Below are 18,736 nucleotides of genomic sequence, written 5' to 3'. Positions count from 1 at the left end.
CTAACCCATTCTACTTCGGCCAGTGTTTGGACTTCTCATTTGCTAGAGGTAAACAAACGAGATGTGTGGGGAGAACCCAATGTGGGTCCAAGATTCATAAAGTCCAAGCCAGAAGGTAAATGACATTTACATGCGGGACAACAGAACTGAAAAGCAATGATGACTTGCTTGAAGTCACATGGCCACGTAGGGACAGGGACAGGGATAGGGCTCCACGACAAGTTCTGGTGACCTAATTTGATGCAGCTACTGGATGCACATCGAGTGTATCGACTTTCTCCTTATCAGGCCTGGAACAATGAGCAGGATCAATCAATTGCTTTTGACTGCAAGTTAGTGCTGCGCGCTGATTGGTCCTGGTTAAGGAAGCGGAAGAAAAAGCGCGCAATGAGGGGAGTGGAAGGAAGGCCGGTGAGAGATCATGGCGTCTCTCAATTGTAGCACCGTGGTCTGCGTGATATGCTTGGAAAAGCCCAATTACCGCTGCCCCACCTGCCGCGTGCCCTAGTGAGTGCCAGGATCATGGGAGGCGAGGGCAACAGGAGGGCAGGGGTTGAGGGAGGGTCCTCGCGGCTTTCGGGACTGACGCAGCCTGTGGGTTCTGTTGTTACAGCTGCTCCGTGACCTGTTTCCGGAACCACAAAGGTAAGGTCCCCGCGTCCCAGCCTCCGCCCCGGGCCCTCTCCTCGTGCGGCGCAGCCCACATGTCCCGCGGCGATCTCGGGGACGTGGATCCCTCAGGCCGCGCTCCCTCCCGGCCTTGCGCCCGAACCTGTCAGATCCCCTGGGGAGACCTCTGACTGTGAATGCTTCTTCGGATTTTGAACGATCAAAAACCTTTCTTCTGCTCTGCCTTCTACGTACCGTCCCTTTTGTCTTCTTTAAAAATAGTCGACCGATATTCCCAGAAAAGTCTACCCCAGCTGTTTCTTCATCTTAGTGTTTCGACGCAGCCCCTCACCATTTGGCAGAAGGTTAACAAAACCATTTTTTTTAAAAAAATGTCCTGTTAGAAACAATGAGGTAGATCTGTTTACAATAAGGAGCAATGCGCTTGGCTGTTAATGTTGTCAAGTGTACATTTTATTTTATTTTATTTTATTTTATTTTATTTTATTTTATTAGGGAACGGTGTTTCTCCAGGGCCCATCAGCTCCAAGTCGTTGTCTTTCAATCTAGTTGGGGAGGGCGCAGCTCAGCTCCAAGTCCAGTCGCCGTTTTCAATCTTAGTTGCAGGGGGCGCAGCCCACCATCCCATGCAAGGAATTGAACCCACAACCTTGTTCAGAGCTCACACTCTATAACCAACTGAGCCATCCGGCTGCCCCTCAAGTGTACATTTTATTAATAACTCTCCAATCTGGTGCCTCTTCTCAACCCTCAGAGCCCTTTCCCACAACCTCTTGATTGGTTGACTCTTAAAGTTCCTTGCTTGTTGTTTGCCTCTTGTTCCATCCCCTCCAGTCTCTGGTTCACAGCACCTCCAACCCCACGCGCTTTTTTTCTAACATCTCTGGAGCATTTCAGAAAGAAACCTTTCAACTAAAGATAGGAAAGAGCTAGAACTGGGAATCGGGTTGAGGAGCTGGGTACGAAACACTTCCTCTTATCCTGCAGCCCAATGAGGGCCCTCTCCGCACCCCTAGGGTAATCGCACCCCTAGGGTAATCGCCAGTGAGCTCTTGGCTGTATGGCCCTGCTTCTGCCACGGTGAATTGTCTGAAATGTAAATTTGAGCAATTCACTCCCTTGTTGAAAACTCCAGTCTCCCTGGCAAAGGAGGTCAGTGGTTCTTAACTGGGATATTGCTCTCCCTAGGGAGATAGGCTTTCACAATGTTTTTGTTACAGTAGCTGAGGAGGGGTCCGTGGTACTTCTGGTTATTGGTATTTTAATATCCTGCGGTGTGAGACTGTCTTACACCATTCAAGACTTTTCCACCCTGAACATAGTAGTACCCTTGCTGAGAGATACCTGTCTTGGGAGGAAAGGTGAACCTGCTATGTATGGATGGCATTGTTTTGTTCCTGCTTTCTCCACTTGGGCCCCAGCCGCCTGCCAGCCCTGCCCTGCCAATCAGCCGGCAGTTGCTCATCCCCATCTCCTTGCACCCAACCCTGTTTCAAGGGTCCTGTCCAGCCATAGACCTTTCTCTCTGCCAGGGATGCTCTTTCTGCTTGGCAATGCTTCCCCCTCCAGGACTCTTCTTGGGCGTGTCTCCAGGCCCTCTCGGGTGACTTAGATCAGCAAATCCTTCACATCCATCTCTCTCGCTGTCATCCATACGACTAAACCCCTTTGAAGTGGGACTGATGACTTTCATCTGTGTATTCCCAGGGAGCATGGGGTACATGCACGTTTGGTATCTGAAACTGCTGAGAAAATAGTTTGGTGCTAATTGAAGTCATTGTGCCACTTAATCGTTAATGAAAGCCCTGTGAGATAAGGCAGAGCAAGGAAGGATAGGGACAGGTCCTAGGGGCCCATGAGGCCTTTTGCCAGGTTCAACGTTGCTTTTGTTTGTTATACTGCCCCTTGATTTGATCTCTCACTTCCTCTACAGCCAGTTCCACCCCCACCCACATCCCTTACTCCTGCGTATGCTCCCACCTAGATGCGGGCTCAGAGGGGAGGTGCAGCCTTGTCACTAAGACGGAGGTGATGTGCTCCTGAACTTTGTGTTTCTTTCAGAGCAGTGCAATCCCGAAACTCATCCTGTGGAGAAAAAAATGAGATCAGCTGTTACTGCAAAAACTAAAAAGCCGATGGAAAACAAAGGTGGGTTGGTTGACTTCAAACAAACCAAACTAGAAACGGGTTTCAAATAGAATAAGTTGAAAGGAAAGAGGAGAGGGGACTTGGGCTGGGGCAGGGAGTCAAGAACCAAGGCTTCATGAGGGAGCAGCAGCTTCCTTAGGCCTGAGCACCAGACGTGGGATCACATGTCCTCAGGGGTGACAGTATAGAGCAGCCTGAAGGCATCATTCAGGACAAGAAAAATAGGGGCGGGAGGCAGAGGGTGGTTTAGGGGGTGAGGGGTGCACCCTGCTGGCAGGAGCCTTCTCCAGTCATGGCTCTGGGTCTCTCCCTGGGCCTGGCCAGAGCTGTCCGTTCCCCTGAGCTGGGCCTCGGTGGGAGGCTGCCTTTGGCCTGGGTCACCTTGCTGCTGCTGGGGGCTCCTCCCAGCTCATGTTAGTAGTGGGCTGTCACCCCAGCCACCCAGCCAGCCTTTAATACCTCCTGGGGGTCATGCACCTTGCCAGGCTCTGAAAGCAGCTCCTCCTGGTGCCACCAAACAGGTCTTACACACTCCTAGTAAGGGGATAGCCCCTTTCTGCTCTTTGAGAAACTTTGTTGGGTTCAGACACTGCCAGCAATTTCTGTCTGTACTGAAAGCATAAGGAGTTCATGTTAGCAGGTTTTTGTAGAGCACACCTAGTGTATTGGCCCATCAAAGAGCTGGAGCCATGGTGAGGGAGGTGGGGCGATAAGAATTGGCAAAATCAGCCTCCAAGCCCAAAAACCACAGGGCAACATACAGAGTAAGCGTGTGAACACTAGGGTGCATGTGTTAATGTAATCTGTGTTGTTCTTTCACTTCCCTTTCCTGAAAGAGGAATGTTGGTATAGTCACAAATTCCAGAGAAGAGGTTATTTTTGTTTATTTTATCTATACCTACTTGCATACCTGTTGCTGTCACCTGTGTGCATTTTATCTGTTGGAGTAGTTAATCTGGCACCTGGGCTCGCTTTATAGTCATAAGCAGTTGATTGCATTATATACTCCTCAGATGATGACGACGACTCGATAGCTGATTTTCTCAATAGTGATGAGGAAGAGGACAGAGTTTCTTTGCAGAATTTGAAGAATTTAGGTAAGTCCGTGCTGTGCTTATTCTTTGTCAGCCATTGAGAGACATTTAATCTTTTGTATAGAATGTGATTTTTTTTTTAAGTTTATTGGGGTGACAGTTGTTAGTAAAGTTACATAGCTTTCAGGTGTACAATTCTGTATCACATCATCTATAAACCCCATTGTGTGTTCACCACCCAGAGTCAGTTTTCCTTCCATCACCATATATTTGATCCCCTTTACCCTCATCTCCCACCCCTCACCCCCCTTACCCTCTGGTAACCACTAAACTATTGTCTGTGTCTATGAGATTTTGTTTCTCATTTGTTTGTCTTGTTCTTTTGTTGTTTTTGGTTTATATACCACATATCAGTGAAATCATATGGTTCCCTGCTTTTCCTGTCTGACTTATTTCGCTTAGCATTATACTCTCAAGATCCAGCCATGTTGTCACAAATGTTCCTATATCATCTTTTCTTACCGCCGAATAGTATTCCATTGTGTATATATACCACAACTTCTTTATCCATTCATCTGTCGAAGGACATTGTGGTTGTTTCCATGTCTTGGCCACCGTAAACAAAGCTGCAATGAACATTGGAGCACACGTGTCTTTATGGATAAATGTTTTCAGATTGTTTGGGTGGATACCCAGGAGAGGGATTGCCGGGTCATACGGTAATTCTGTTCGTCATTGTTTGAGGAGCCTCCACACGGCCTTCTATAGCGGTTGCGCCAGTCTGCACTCCTACCAGCAGTGGATGAGGGAGAATGTGATTTTTAAAGTCATCCAGTACTTGAATACGGCGTGTGGAGCCCTTCCTCTGGCCACGTGGTTTCATAAACACCTCAGCCCGCCTACAGGGCCGTTCTCTTGGCCTGGAATCATACTGGCTTTGTGGGTTGGCAAAATTCTCCTTTGAGGCTTGGTTTGAGTTTCCGTTCCTCATTTAAACTTTTGACCTTTTGACTCTGTAAGTACACCCTTTTCCAGCTTCCCGTGGTGCCTTGTAATATACCACTCACCAGATTTTATGGTAATTTGTATCCCTCACCAATTTGTAGGGGAGGGAGCTGCATTTATTCCCACGTTTCTAGTGCTCAGTTCATGGTCCAGCCATGAATACAGACTGGGTAATCCCTGGATATAGTTTTGGAGGGATTCAGGTGTTAATAATACCTAGCATTTTTGTAGGACTGCTCAGTCAGGCCCAATAGCAGTTCTGTTACCTATATAATTAATGGGCCAGGGTAGTTCCTAAAGGGGGGCATTATTTTCATTCTCATTTCACAGTCAGCATGACAGGTGGTGCTTTGCATCCAGTCCCATGGCAATGATTAGATAGAGGTTGGAGCTGAGCTGGGACTGGTGTGAACAATTCTGTAAACTGGAAAGTATCACATGGATGTGAGTGTCAGGTGACTGCCGCCTGTCCTGCTCTGTGCTGGAGCATCATTTAGAGTATGTGGTATAACTGTCCTCACTACTGAGAACCTACACATCTGTAAAGAAAGAAAACATGCCAACAGGCTAATGCTGTTCTCTGTATTTGTGCTAGTAAAATACTTTTTCTTAGCTGAAATGGCATAAAGTTAAAATATTTACAAAGACACCAAGAACAGGAGTGTGATAGCATTTAACTTGGAAATCATTGGATATGCTGATCTCACCCTGCTTATGTGAAGCATTGGGGTTAATTTGTGGGTTTAAAGGTTAAGTGGATGCAGCATCCTTCATACTGGTTGTATTTGAAATATTTAGCTTTCAACCATCTCCATGTCTTCGCATTTGAACTCAGATTGCCTTTCTTTCTTTGTTAATGTTTAAGGGGAGTCTGCAGCTTTAAGAAGCTTACTGCTTAATCCACACCTCAGACAGCTGATGGTCAGCCTGGATCAGGGGGACAACAAGGCCAAGCTCATGAGAGCCTGCATGCAGGAGCCCCTGTTTGTGGAGTTTGCTGACTGCTGTTTAAAGATCGTGGAACCACCCCAGAATGAGGAGTTTTAAGATGGATTATGTTGCTACTTGATCAGGCATGTGTTTGACTCTCAGAACCTGCCTGCCCTTCTCCAGGAGACCAGCTGGTTGGGGCCCTAAGCAAGGGCGGTGATTTCCAGGACGCAGACCAGCTGCTGGAGGGTAGGTCACGCAAGGCTTCACCTCCATCGCCGGGGGGCTCAGTGTTAGGCAGACGGGGGTACTCAAAGTAGCAAATGTTTTATGGAGAGAAACTTGACATTCAAATGGTTGTTTTTAAGTTATTTATTTTTGGTAGTTAAGGTAGATAGCATAAATGATAACTTATCAAGTTTCACACCCATTGGAGTTAAAACTTGTGCAGTGTTACTAGTTACTAAATAAAACCAAGATACGGTGGTTCTGTGGTACGTTGTATTGTTCATCATCCTTTGTTCAATATCTAATTGTTTGAAATTAAATAAATCAACATATTAAATAGTAAAGTTTTGTTCCTTTTTAAGGAACTAAATGCAAAATTTCCCCCAGCCAAAATCTTAGAGCTGATTTCAGGTTGACTTCCCATTCCCTTTGTGGGGAAATGGTGGGGGTCGCCCCACTGTAGTCCTTAATCCTGTTTGATTAGAGTTGGATCAGTGAAGGTAGTTAAAATGTGCACTTCTTGGTGGCCCTGATGTTTCTTAACCCTGGTTTGATAACAACTAACCCTGACACCTGTGAGTGCTTGAGATGAGATTGGAGCCCCGGGCCCACTGGTGGATTCGCGGCTGCAGCCCTGGTTTTCAGGCAGGCGGGAGCCATTGCTCTCTCACACCGACCTGGAGTCTTGGAGTCGCTGTGGGAATAGTTTGGCAGCTGTGTGTTGATTAAATGTCATTGGCAAGGTAGCTGGCAGGAAAAGGCCTTGTAGAAACAAAGGCGCCATGGATCACCCAGCCAGGGTAAGGATGGAAGGTGAGAAGAGATCACACGTGGCCCAGTCTGTGTCTTTCCAGCAGAATCTGATTAAAGCCAGTAACACTGTAGGACGAAGGTTCAGGGCAGATGTCAGCATAGCGCAGTGGAGACTTTCTGCAGTGAAATTTTATCGAGCCCTAGGGAGAGAGAGAGGCAGTTAAGCCGAGTTCCCAGGAGAGCCACGGCCTAAGGTTACCTCCCAGAGCGAATGCTGGGAATATAGGGAGGTGGGGCCAGGTGAGGACTGGCAGGAGCGTCACGGCAGTAGCAGGATTGAATTAATCAACATTTTTTTCTCCTTATTCTAAAACATTGGCAAAGTCCAAAGTAGTATTAAAATATAAAAGTTCACATCCATTCTGTGTGAGACAGACGAGGAAATACCCCACTTCGGAGTGTCACCTATCACAGTCTTGTGACTGCTGAAAGCTGGCAGGTCAAACTTTTACATTTCTGTTTATACTCGGGCTGGCCTGCCTGTGGTCAGGGCAGATTTTACCCAGATCATGGCCTATATAGTAATCCCTCTGGTATGGAAATTCATATTTACTTCTACCTTGTCCAGTCACTCAATCCTTGAGTATTAGCCTGTTTTATATGTGGGCCGACTTTCTCCCTGGCGCCCATAACATTAAAACAGAGCACCAGGACTACTGACTCCCCTGCTTGTCATTTCCACAGCTGGAAAGGAGATAAACCAAGTGACACAATTTGAGGAAAACATGGTGTCAAATCCAGTGCCATTGGAGGGGATAAGCGATCACCATAACCCAAATTGTTTTAAAGTAGGACTAATTAAAAGGAGATGCTAGAACATTTAGAAGCAGTTTTTAAAAAGTGAGAAAGGGCTCTGGAAAATTCTTATTTGTAATCATGGCACTAATCCAAGCCTGCAGCCAGGTGGGAAGCTCAGGCTTCTGGTTTCCCCAGCAGGGAGGGTTAGGACTGCTCTTCTCCTCCTGCTGTGGACTCGGGCTTTGCCTCCTGCCTTCCACAGTGGGATATGGGGGACCCAGCGCTGTTGTGGGTGGGACCGCCATCCATCCCATCACACAGCTTACCTGAGGCAGCGCCCGGATGGACGTGACTCCAGCTTGTTCTTGTGCTGTCTGGACGGGGTAACTACTGGGGCCGCTGCTGGGGAGCTGGAGGCAGGCCCAGACCACCAGTTTCCTCTGAAAGCCACGTACCCCCACGGCCGCGTTGGCCAGGACCAGTCCCAGGGGCCAGAGGCGGATGATTGCCCCCAGCAGCTGGGTGTATGCCTGTGGCAGTGGGAGGGCACTTGGGGAATGGGGAGCTTGAGACAAGTGTTTTTCTTCCACACCATCCAGTTCATTAGAAGCAAGAAAGGCCATTCTGATCTTAAAAAGAAAACACCACTTTATAGCTTTCGATTTACTAGCTTTCTCAATGGAAACCAAAACTCTAAATTTAAAGTCAGCTTGACAAGGTGAACCGCCGGGCACCTGGCCGCGAACAGCCGGATGCCTTAGCTAGACTGGCTGTGCGGTAGCACCCAAGGCAGCTGTGCTTAGGCCGTCCGTGTGCTACGTTACAGAGGTAGTAGCCTTCCTGAGACCTAACTGACACAGTGTCAAGTTCACTCCTTTAACATGTACAGTTCCACGGTTTTTACTGTGTTCCCAGAGTTGCTTGGGTCACTGCAGTGTGGTGTCATGCCCTTTCCATACATGAGGAACACGAGGCCACCCATTTTGCAGAGGCAGGGCCAGCATCCCAACCTGGTCCGTCTGGTACCAAAACCTCCCCTGCCAACCCTGACATAAGTCAGATACTCACTCTCCACTTGTGCCACGCGCGCTTGATGACGGTGGCAGCTGTGTGCAGCCTCTGGATGTGTTTCCGAGTTAACCAGGAACGAATGGCTAAGGGGTTTGCCCCAAACAGCAGAGAGAGTAAAATGTCGTTAGAGCTCTTGGTGCCCTGGCGCCGCAGCAACAGCAGAGCTGCTGTAAAAGTTTGAAACAGTCCTTTTTCCGTGAATGGCGACCTTGTGCCCCTCCGTACTAAAGTCAACACACAAAGCAGAACTGGCTCTGAAAACCCCCCCGACGGTCCACAGACTTGGAGGTACCTAGACATTGAAGGACAGCTGGGAGCAGGGTCACCTCCCACCTCAGGCTCAGTCTGGGACAACACCCAGGGAACGAGAGGGGTCCGAATTGTCTGCATCTTCTTAAATTACTTCTAGTTTTTGGGCAATCCTTGCTTATGAATCCCTGAATGACACCACCATACACCGCCATGCTGCTAAAGGTAATAACTCCTCGATGGTGGACTGATCATGTGACAGTTTGAAATTTCAGCATTTTCTGATTCTTTTTAGTACAATCATACTCAGAAAAAGGGCTGTTCCATTAAATACGAATCTATTTGTGTGGGGACAGAGTCCCAGAGAGCAGTTTCCAGGCTCTCGGCCTCATGTGGACACGTGCTGCCTCGGGTAGTAGATGGCCATCAGCTGTGCCTAGTTGGCCGTCAGCTGTTGCCGGTCAGCCATTAGCCACGGGTAGCACTGCCGTGGCTGCGCCGGCAAGCGCGGACGCGGACTGCAGTCAGTAAGGGGTGGGTTGGCAGAGAAGCGGGCGGCGGATTGCGCATCGTGTGGCTCCTGCTTCCTGTGTCTCGCCCGGGCGCCAGCGAGAATATAGTGGTATGACTCCCTGTCTATAGCTGTGTGGGTGTTCCCTTTTGGCCTCACCATGTCCTGTGTTCTTATGTGGGGAGCGGGAGCAGAAACCCCGCCTGACACCCTGCACGACAATTTGGATTCTAGAAAACGCAAAAGTGTAAAAACATATAAAAGTCACCTATTACCTCACCAACTCAGATAGTTCTACGGTATTTCCTTACACAATTTTTTCATGCTTACAAACAAGCACGCCTTATGCAGGTGGCATCACCCTCGATGTGTAGTTTAAAATACTCTTTTGAAGAGTGTTAAGATACTCTTCAAAAAGACTTGCTAGCTACGTCGTAAGGATGGTCCACACTACAGCCATGACTCCACCACTGTTAGATATTTGGGTGGTTTGTAGTATTTGTATTTTTAAAAATGAGACCGCTGTGGACATGGTTCATATATCTCTTCCTTTGATGAATCAAATCTTCTCGGTTTTTACCTTAAACTCATTACAAGCCCTTGAGCCCAGCAGGTAATGATTTGAGTTGTTATAAAGGGCAGGAAAGGTGGTACAAACAGCTATCAAGGTCTGGGAAAGGGGAATTAAAGGCAAATGTTGACCCTCCACTACCTACAGAGCGCCCTTATTAGTGGTGTGACCTGGTTTCCACTGGACTGGAGAGAACTCGGGGTGAGGTGGACAGGGGGTTTGAATCCCAGCCCACCATAGGGACATGCCACCAATGTCTTGAGGCTGGGACACTGTCAGCTTTGGTATACCGGGACTCAAGGAACAGTGTTTCAGAGGAAACAGGTATTACGTGGGGTCTGTAGTCGTTGACAGTCAGCCTGGAATGAGGGCTGTGTAGCTCAGAGACCCGCTCCTACCTGCCTGGATGAGCACAGCAGCCTGCCTCTGCCTCTCCTGCTTGCGCTGCCGGTGTCGCCTCCAGCCGCCCTGGATGCAGCGGGCACACTGGTCCAGCACCTGGGCGCGCCCGTGTTCCAGAAGCTCCAGCTGGGAGAAGGGGTGTCCACTGAGGTCCTCAGCCTCTCCTCCCCCTGCCCTGAGCACAGCTGGCTTCTGTCATCTCTGCTTTCATCCCAGCCCAGCTTACCGTGGAGTCAGTCATGAACACCTTGGTCCTGCCGCAGTGCACCGAGGCTGGCGTGGCCTCAGCTGGGCCACCAGGTGTGGCTGCTGCCCGAGTTAGAGCTGGCAGAGAGTGGAAGATGTCCTGGAGTAGAGGTTGCAGTGTGGGCGCCTCGGCACGTGGAGACCATTCTAGGGGATGGGAGACAGGTCCCGTCAGTGCTTCGTCATCTACACACTTCTGTGGCCTTAAGAAACTAGTTCTGGGCTCCCCAACATTCCACAGGCTTCTTTCCTATTCTTGCCTCTAACCATTCTGACCTTGCATTTTTTGCGGGAGGAGACCAGAGGCAGCCCCCCTATTGTCCATCAGGCGCCTGACTATTCTGAGGAGTCTTGGCAGTGTCACTGTGGCTGTACCCTGGACTGGCCTGCAGCCTCCATTCTGTGGGTCCCTTGGGCAGGGTGAGGGTGGCAAAGGGCACCTCGTGCCCGGACTCCAACCTGGACTCCCACACTGCTCAGCCAGCATTTGTTTCCAAGGCCCCAAACAGGGCGGCCGGATCACCCCCTCCACCCGACCCTTTACTCCCCAACACAGATGGGAAGAGGGAAAACAAATGCCAGGTCCATGGGGGCCCCGTGGGTCCCCCTGCTGGCCCTCCTGCATCTCACAGGGCTGATTGCTGTAGAAGGAGCATTTACCTGAGGGCTCTGAGCACCTTTAGCTGCCCAGGGCCCCTCTGGAGACAGGCTGCCAAAGACGCCGCAGACGAGAAACAGCAGCAGAATCAACCAGGGCCCGGGGACTTGGGCAAGAGACACAGAGCAGGAGAGCAGACCATGGAGGGAGCAGGAGAAAGAAGTGGGGAGAGAGGATGAACGGAAAGTGACAGAAGTGCCCAAGAGAGGAGAAAAACAAAGCAGAATTGTCCCAGCTGGGTCTGGTGGGCCCCCAGGGTAAGGATACGTGGATGGGGCGGGGAGCAGCTGCAGCTGGGCTGGGGGGTGCTTGGCACCCCATCCTTGGCTGCTTTTCCCTCCATCTGTACTGGGGGCTTGTCACTCACTGCCACACCCTCGGTAATAGACACATGCCCACAACCCCCAAATCAGGGCTGTAGGCCAGACCTTTCCTTTGAGATCAAAGCTTGCCAAGTGCCCTGGCAGAGTTCAGCAGCTTCCCAGACCTCTTTTTCCCACTGGCCAAGCACATTATTTATTTAAATAATTGTTTAAATTAATTTCCTCCTTTCCTCTACCTCTACATCTAATCAGATGCTTGCCTGACCTAACCAATTTGTTCCCAGTATTTCCTATGCCCGTATCTTCTAGCTTCTATCTACTCCAGCCAACTTAACAGCCCTGGCCTACCACATGGTCCCCAGTGGTCTCCAGAAAGCATGAGGCTGACATCACTTCCTTCTTCCCTGGAAGTTCCTACCATCTACTCAGAGAAAAAAGTCAGCTTCCGTGACTGGGCCCCACTTGTCACCCCAGCCTCACCTCCCTCCGTTCTCTGCCCTGATGAGCCGGCAACAGTGAATGGCCTAGAGTTCTCTCACACAGTGCTGTCTCCTGCCTGCAGGCCTCTTCAGATTACTTCTGTCACGTGGAGTGCACTTCACCTGGCTAATCCCATCTGTCCTCAGACACCACCTCCTCTAGGAAGCCTTCCCTGATTTATATCCCCAACACCACCCACAGCACCCTGTTCCTATCTGCCTCTGCCTTTCCACTTTCCCCACGTCTTTTTTGAGTCTGTTTCCCTATCCAACAAGAACCATGGGCTGTGTTTTACTTACATCTGAATCCCCAGCCTCTAGCCCTGAGATAACCCAGGGTAGGTGCTCAGTAGATTGTGGCTGAACAAATGACTAACAAGGGGTCCCCACTCACCTGAGCACCCTTTATCAGATGGGATGTGAGGGGCTGGGGATATGCGAGGACGGAGCCTTCTCAGTAATTCATATCGTTCCACAAAGTTCTGGTGAGAGACGCTGGAAGCCAAAGTAGGTGGAAGAAGAGAATGAAGTGACTTCATTCGTGAGCCAGGCACAATGGTTGGGGTGCAACAGGGTTTCTGTATTTAATCTCAACTACCCAGCGAGGTGCTATCCTGACTGCCCACTGAGTGGACGCGGCACTAGTTCTGGAGAGATTGCTAGGGTCACTCAACAGGAAGCCCAGGAGACCATTTTAAACAGGTCTGCCCTTCCTCAGCCTTGGTCTACCAAAACAAAACGTCTCGCCCTTTTAGTAGGGGATTTGCACGCTGCCTCCTCCAGAGGGGCATGCAGGCCTCCCGCCTGGACAACGGGTCACTCCTACCTCGCACTCATGCTCGCCTGCGTCTCTGCCTGTCCTCTCTGACCCCGCAGCCTCCTCAACTTCCTCCTGATTTCTTTGCTCCCCTTCACGGCAACACTTCTCTAAACAGCTGGTGACATTTGATACCTATACTTTCTCCTGAGTCTGGCTTCTGTCCCCAACACTGCATCAGTGTGGCTCTCGTCATAGCCATCAGCAAACACCATGCCCCCAAACCCTGAGGTCAGGGCTCTGACCGGCGTCTGGGTAGCAGGTGCCCAGCTGACCCCTCTCCCTTGCAGAGTTCTCTCTCAGCCTCCGGGACACCATGATCCTGGCTTCTTCCAAGTGATCGTTGCTGGTTTCTCATCACCCCCCCACCCTCCTGCCTCAAAATGTGAGCATTCCTCAGGATGGCCCAACCCCTTTACTCCCCGCTGGGATTTTTCTCCTTGTTCGTGGTGTTAGACCCTCCAGTTCTCAGATCTGCTGAGCACCAGGCCTGTCTCATAGCTGTTTTCAAACCCAACCCTCCCACCCTCCCACCTGGGCCTTCCCTGACCATCCCATCTCAAGGAACTGTTCCCTGATTCATCCATTTGCCTCCGACAGAAGCCTGGAAGTTGCTTCTGCCGTCTGGAAGTTGATTGCTCCCCTGCCCTGTATCCCATGGTCAATCAATCTCTTTCTGTCACAAGCCATACTCTAATTTACCCACTTCTCTCCATTTTTCACTGCTGTCACCCTCGTCTGGGACACCATCTTGCCTGTACACCTGCAACAGCCTTCTCACTCATCTCCCTTTTCTCCTGACCCTACGTCCCACTTTTACAAGGCAGCTATGAATATGAATGAGAGCACAGCACTCCCGGTCTGTAACATCCGGTGGCTCTCCCGGCGCTCAGGACAGGCTGCAAAGTCCTCGCCTGGCCCTCCCCTCTTTCCCTTCCTCCCACTTCTCTGTGCTCCAGTCACTTTAGCACCTCACAGTTCCTAACCTGGGAACTCTGGTTGCTGTTCCCTTGGTCTGGAATGCTCTCCTGCCCTCACCCCCAAATCTTCCCAAGCTGGCTGCTTCCGTCCCACAGGCCCAAGCTGCTCAGAGGGCCCCTCCCTGACCAGCCCAAGGATCCCCTTCACTGTTAGTCTACGTAAGAGCATATTTTGTTTCTTCCCTAGCACTGATTATACTTCTTGTTTCCACTGGAATGTATGCCCCAACAGGGCAGAGACCCACTGTCCTTATTCACTGATATATACCAGAAACAGTGCCTAGTACAAAATAGTGCACAGAAAGTCAATGGATAAATGGAAAACAGCCTCTTGAGTTGCAGGTGGACATCTGCAGACCTGCCTCTTTTTCGTCTCTAAATCCTGCTCTTGTTGGGCCTGAGTCCCGAGCTCCACCCTGGCTCTGCCCCCTGCGGTGACGGGCCCACTCACCGGATGGGGAAGCCGGCAGCACTGATGTGGATGGTCTCCACGAGGCCACAGGCCTCTAGCTGGCTCAGGACCTGCCAGGGTGGGGAAACAGGGTGGGGACAAGCAGCATGGGGCCAGCAGGCCAGAAATGCTACTTCTTCTGTGGCCCTTCCAGCGTGGACCTGTAGGCTCTCCTGAGGCTCAGCAGATGGAGGTATATGCTCCGGGGCAGTGAGAAATCAAGGGACCGCGAGAAATAGCTCCCTGCTAGAAAGAGTCCCGGTGCCCCAGGTCCCCTGACCGATGCTTCAGGTGCAGCTGAGGCAGGGTCCTGGCTCTGTCTCGCCACTCCCAGAAGCGCAGAGGCTCTCTGCTTCATAATGCAGCCCAACCCAATTTCTCTTTTATTTTTTGCAGGCAATCAAGTGAGTCACAGCTGAGAGGCAGAGGAGGTTATACTGTGAAGATTCTTCTGGGACCGGAACCAAGGTCTTTACCACAGAGCAGAGTAATCCTGGCTATAAACCCTGAGACCACATCTACCTGCTGACTATGGGACACTCTCCAGAATCGTTCAGCACTCACAGCTCATCCCATCCCTCAGAGCCTGGTACCCTGAGCTAAGACCAGCTGCTGGCCAGAGTGCTTTTGTGCAAATTAAAAAATATCTATACACCTTAAGTCAGAAACAGCCGCACTGTGCATGGACTGTAAGGTGCCACCGACTTTCAGCTAATCACAAAAGACACCCATTCCTGTGGGCAGCTTCAGATTCTCATCAGGGCACATGGCTTGGTGAGCAGACAGCAAGATGCACTGGAGCCCCTCCTTGCCTCCTTGGCTAGGTCTCTGTGCAGTGCACAGACCACCCAACCGTCCATGACTGTCCTGCCAGAGCTGGGGAGACAATGTCAGGCCCAGCTACGAGACTCGCTCCATTTGGAGCAGCCATCCTGCCCGTCACCCCGTCCGGGCCGTGGCCAGGTGGGGCTCTCTGCAAAGCAGCATTGGCCCTGTGTGAATTACCTCTTCCCGGAGGAAGGTCTGTGCCCGGCCCTGGCCGTTGGGCTTGATGCAGCGAATGTAGTGGGGCGTCGTGCCGTGCAGGACCTGCAGAAGCTGCTCCAGGGAGGCCTGCAGGGGTGAGTATGGGGTCAGGCAGGCAGTGGAGCTGCCTGGGGGCACCTGCGGGGCCCTGGTTAGAGACTGTCAAACACCTCACGCAGCCCTCCCAGCCCCGAGACCAGCATCCACTAGGAGTGCCCAAAGCACACTCCTGTGCCCTCCCACGGCTCCTCACCTCTGCCTCCTGGAGCCTTTCCTGACCTGTGACCCTCCACCTGCTTAAGTCTGCCTGCATCTGGTCTCAGCATCCCCGCCCCTCACCTACCCTCCTCACCAGAGCCGTCTTCCTAGAAGAGCACAGTCTCAGAATCCCGTGCCATTCAGTCAGGTAACAGCTAAGTAACAGTTCATTAAGCCCGTCCTGTGTGCAGGAAGCTGTGACACGTGCAGGTGGCTGCTGTCTCATAGTTGACGGTCTAACAAGCCACACAGACATTGGACGGGCACCACACGTCGTGTGTCTGAGGCTGGGCAGGAAAGTGCTAATCCAACCTGGGCTCCCCTGGATGCCTCCTCAAGGAGGTGATGAGAGCGCAGAGGTTTGAAGGACTAAACTAAGAAGAGGGAGTGAGGGTGGAGCTGAAGGGGCCGTGGGGAGGAGCAGAATGTACACGGCTGAGACAGCAGACAGCTCAAGGTGCTGGAGGACATAATCAATCTGCTCTAGCCGAGGACAGAGCTGAAGCAGGAAGCTGGAGAACTGGGAATAGGCCAGGTCACAGAGTTCATGTAACAACTGCTCTTCCACAGTCCCGCTCTCAGCAGTGGGTGACAGACCCCACTGTGCCAGCCACAGGCCCCTAGGCTTCCCGTTGTGGCAATTACACTGACAGTCCTTTTCCTATCTCTGCCTCTCCCACAGGACTATCAACTCCATGTGGGCCCAGATCACATCTACTTAATGCCATCAATGCTCCCCAGTAAACAGCACCAATCCTGGGAGGTGGCAGGTAAGCATTTGAGATCGATGCATAAACCAAGCACCTCACATCATGTCAGCACCACCAAACCCACCTTGAACTTGGACACCACAGTCAACACAGGGACCCTGCTCTGGCCAGAGGGCTCCTCCTGGGACGTCTCTTCAGGGTCAGCAGGAAACAGTACCTTGAGCAGAGGGTCCTGGGATTGCTGCAGGAGCCTGGTCAGCTCAGGGGGGACAGGGTCCTATTGGGAAAAGCAAGGGGCAGCAGGTGAGGGCAGGTGGAGTGCTACCCAGGGCTGTCCACAGGCTTGCCCGCCTCCTCATCCAGGCCCCAGATGGAGGGCTTTTAGGGGAGGGTGGGGTCCAAGTCTGAGAGACAAGCGGGTCCACTGGACACTTAGAAACCAGGAGACCCAGTGTGACATGGGTCACTTCTGGGCAGGTCATGCCTGATGAGCAGAGACCCATGAGGTGATCCAGGATTCTGGGAGAATGTTCAGGAGGGAGGACGCATAGCAGGAAGCTCCCATGTACAGGGAGCAATGGCTCAGCGTCTCCTGTACCGCGAGCCCCCAGGAGCCACGGCCCAGCCTCACCTTGTTCTTCTCCACCAGGCCTGCGGTGTGGTACCGCACAGGCCCCGCATAATGCACCACAATGAAGCTGGGTTCCCGGCTGAGCTTGTTGTGGCCCAGGCAGGGGCTGCCTGCCAGAGCACTCTCAATGCGTGTCTGGAGCTGGGCTGCGCTGCTGGGCCGGTTAAGGCGGCATTCCTGTGTGGGACGGGATGGGCAATCGCCCACAAAAGTGAGAGGGGCTCACCACGGTCCCCACCCCATGGCCCCCATGGCAGCAGAGTTGTCACACAGGCATGACAGTGACCCTGAGAGGGAAGGAGTATAGGGATTAGCAAACCCATTTGGCAGATGGAGTAACAGAGGCAAAGGATAGTCTTCAAGGCCCCAGAAAAGCCCAAAGCCCAACTCTGGTGTTCAGCACACTGGTGGACCCTCCCCACCTCATTTATAAGGGAGCAGATGCTGACGGGGCTCCCCTCGATGAGATCCAGACAGGTCTGGTTGTCCTGGTAGTTGACAAATGACCACTCCAGGCCCTCAACTGCGTATTCCTCCTAGGGGGCAAAGTGGGGGTGGGGGCAGGAGAAGGCAGCTATGAGCTATGGTCTGAGGCCCAGAAGGGCCATCCCATGGCCTGCCTGCACCACAGCAGATTCCAGAACAGCATCAGAGGAGGGACTAACAGCTCCTGGCCAGGTCCTGGGGGGCTAGGAAGGAACAGAGGACGCAGGGGAGCTGGCCCACCCGCCACACCCTCACCTGCTGCGCCCTGAGGTAATGAGCCACGAAGTGCTGCTGCAGCTTCTCGTTGGCATAGTTGATGCACAACTGTTCCAGGCTGTTGTCGGGAAAGGACTCAAATCCGTACACATCCAGCAGGCCTGCAAGGATGAGGGAGAGGCCGTGGGGCCACTGCAGGGAGCAGGAAGGGGTCGGGGGGGCCCAGGGTGAAGAAGCCTCATCCTTGGCAGCCTGGGGATGTGGCTGAGTGAGCATGATGCCCACAGCAGGCGGTGCACCCCACTTCACCCCAGGGAGCCCATCTCTACCTCACACCCCCTCAGAACTCAGCAGGAAGAAAGGCCGACTAAGGTGCAAGGGGCGGCCCAGGGCACCAGGTCCCTATGAGTCTGAGTCCTCTGGCCCCAGTGGGCCCCTCCTGTGAGGGAACCCAGGTCCCAGGGAACATTTTTGTGTCCCAGTTGGGAAGACCTGGGTCTTCCCAGCCTAGTTGGTGTCTAGAATTCTACCATTCTGTGGGCAAACTTCACTGGTGTCTGTGAGCTTCACTTCCTCCCCTACCCGACTGTCCCACCCAGGTGCCAACGATGTTGTCATGTCCCTCACGTCCCTCCTAATCTAGCTCTTTGACCCATCCCCACTACTCTCCTGAGACTGGAGCTGGGTCTCTGTGGAGACAAGGGGTGTCATCTCAGTCTGCCAGGCGAGCTACGGGTGGGTCAGATGTGGGCACTGGGGAGCAGAGATGTCCTCACCCGAACGGTGACGGGCGAATGAGGAGATGGGGGAGCACAGAAGGGAAAAGAGCTGCCCCGAGTCACCCAGTGGACCCAGGGCTCCCCGTTCTTTTCCTGAAGGCGTGCCCCCGGCAGGGAGAGACCCTGCTACCTATGAAAGTGGTCCAGGAGTTGGGGTCTGCGCAGATGCTGCTGTTGATCACCGATACCAGCCAGTCAAATAGCCTGTTGGGTGGGGGAAGAGTGGACTCTAGTGAGAGGGGGTCAGGCTGAGCTGAGGGGTGGCAACCTGGCTCCTCCAGCCAGGGCTCCACACCCTGGAGGGCCTGCCCAGTCAAGGCCTCTGGTTTCCCACCTACGACAAATG

General features: G+C 52.1%; 2 protein-coding genes across 7 annotated transcripts in view; one reads left to right on the top strand and one right to left on the bottom strand.

Moving 5' to 3' along the window:
- Positions 1-349: 349 nt before the first annotated feature.
- On the top strand, positions 350-6,233 carry ZNHIT3 (zinc finger HIT-type containing 3). The gene is made up of 5 exons (XM_033089621.1): positions 350-507; positions 614-645; positions 2,692-2,778; positions 3,792-3,875; positions 5,683-6,233. The coding sequence occupies exons 1-5, from the start codon at positions 422-424 to the stop codon at positions 5,862-5,864; spliced, it is 471 nt and encodes a 156-aa protein (XP_032945512.1). The 5' UTR covers positions 350-421; the 3' UTR covers positions 5,865-6,233.
- Positions 6,234-6,442: 209 nt separating this feature from the next.
- The window catches only part of MYO19 (myosin XIX), a 31,408-nt gene continuing 19,114 nt past the window's right edge, over positions 6,443-18,736 (bottom strand). For 4 of the 6 annotated variants that reach the window (XM_033089612.1, XM_033089611.1, XM_033089609.1 and 1 more), the window contains 13 exons: positions 18,521-18,594; positions 17,651-17,772; positions 17,332-17,445; positions 16,910-17,086; positions 16,403-16,555; positions 15,290-15,397; positions 14,285-14,355; positions 12,431-12,531; positions 10,557-10,723; positions 10,327-10,456; positions 8,595-8,764; positions 7,853-8,155; positions 6,443-6,928 (listed from right to left, as the gene is read on the bottom strand). In XM_033089612.1, the coding sequence (XP_032945503.1) occupies positions 6,800-6,928; positions 7,853-8,155; positions 8,595-8,764; positions 10,327-10,456; positions 10,557-10,723; positions 12,431-12,531; positions 14,285-14,355; positions 15,290-15,397; positions 16,403-16,555; positions 16,910-17,086; positions 17,332-17,445; positions 17,651-17,772; positions 18,521-18,594 (1,819 nt within the window). In that variant the 3' untranslated portion in view covers positions 6,443-6,799. Of the gene's footprint in view, positions 6,929-7,852; positions 8,156-8,594; positions 8,765-10,326; positions 10,457-10,556; positions 10,724-11,236; positions 11,341-12,430; positions 12,532-14,284; positions 14,356-15,289; positions 15,398-16,402; positions 16,556-16,909; positions 17,087-17,331; positions 17,446-17,650; positions 17,773-18,520; positions 18,595-18,736 lie in introns of those variants that run through there. The other 2 variants (XM_033089613.1, XR_004421257.1) reach the window with 2 other exon arrangements.

Source organism: Rhinolophus ferrumequinum, chromosome 21 (assembly GCF_004115265.2).
Source record: "Rhinolophus ferrumequinum isolate MPI-CBG mRhiFer1 chromosome 21, mRhiFer1_v1.p, whole genome shotgun sequence".
Classification (NCBI taxonomy): Eukaryota; Metazoa; Chordata; class Mammalia; order Chiroptera; family Rhinolophidae; genus Rhinolophus; species Rhinolophus ferrumequinum.
Note: the sequence above shows the minus strand (reverse complement) of the source record. Positions and strands in the feature narration are given on the sequence as shown.

Bases quoted from the DNA above. Each gene is read 5' to 3' on its own strand.
- ZNHIT3 (XM_033089621.1), top strand. From the start codon at position 422: ATGGCGTCTCTCAATTGTAGCACCGTGGTCTGCGTGATATGCTTGGAA. The intron at 508-613 runs GTGAGTGCCAGG...CTGTTGTTACAG, and splicing joins CCCACCTGCCGCGTGCCCTA to CTGCTCCGTGACCTGTTTCC. The intron at 2,779-3,791 runs GTGGGTTGGTTG...TATACTCCTCAG, and splicing joins AAAGCCGATGGAAAACAAAG to ATGATGACGACGACTCGATA.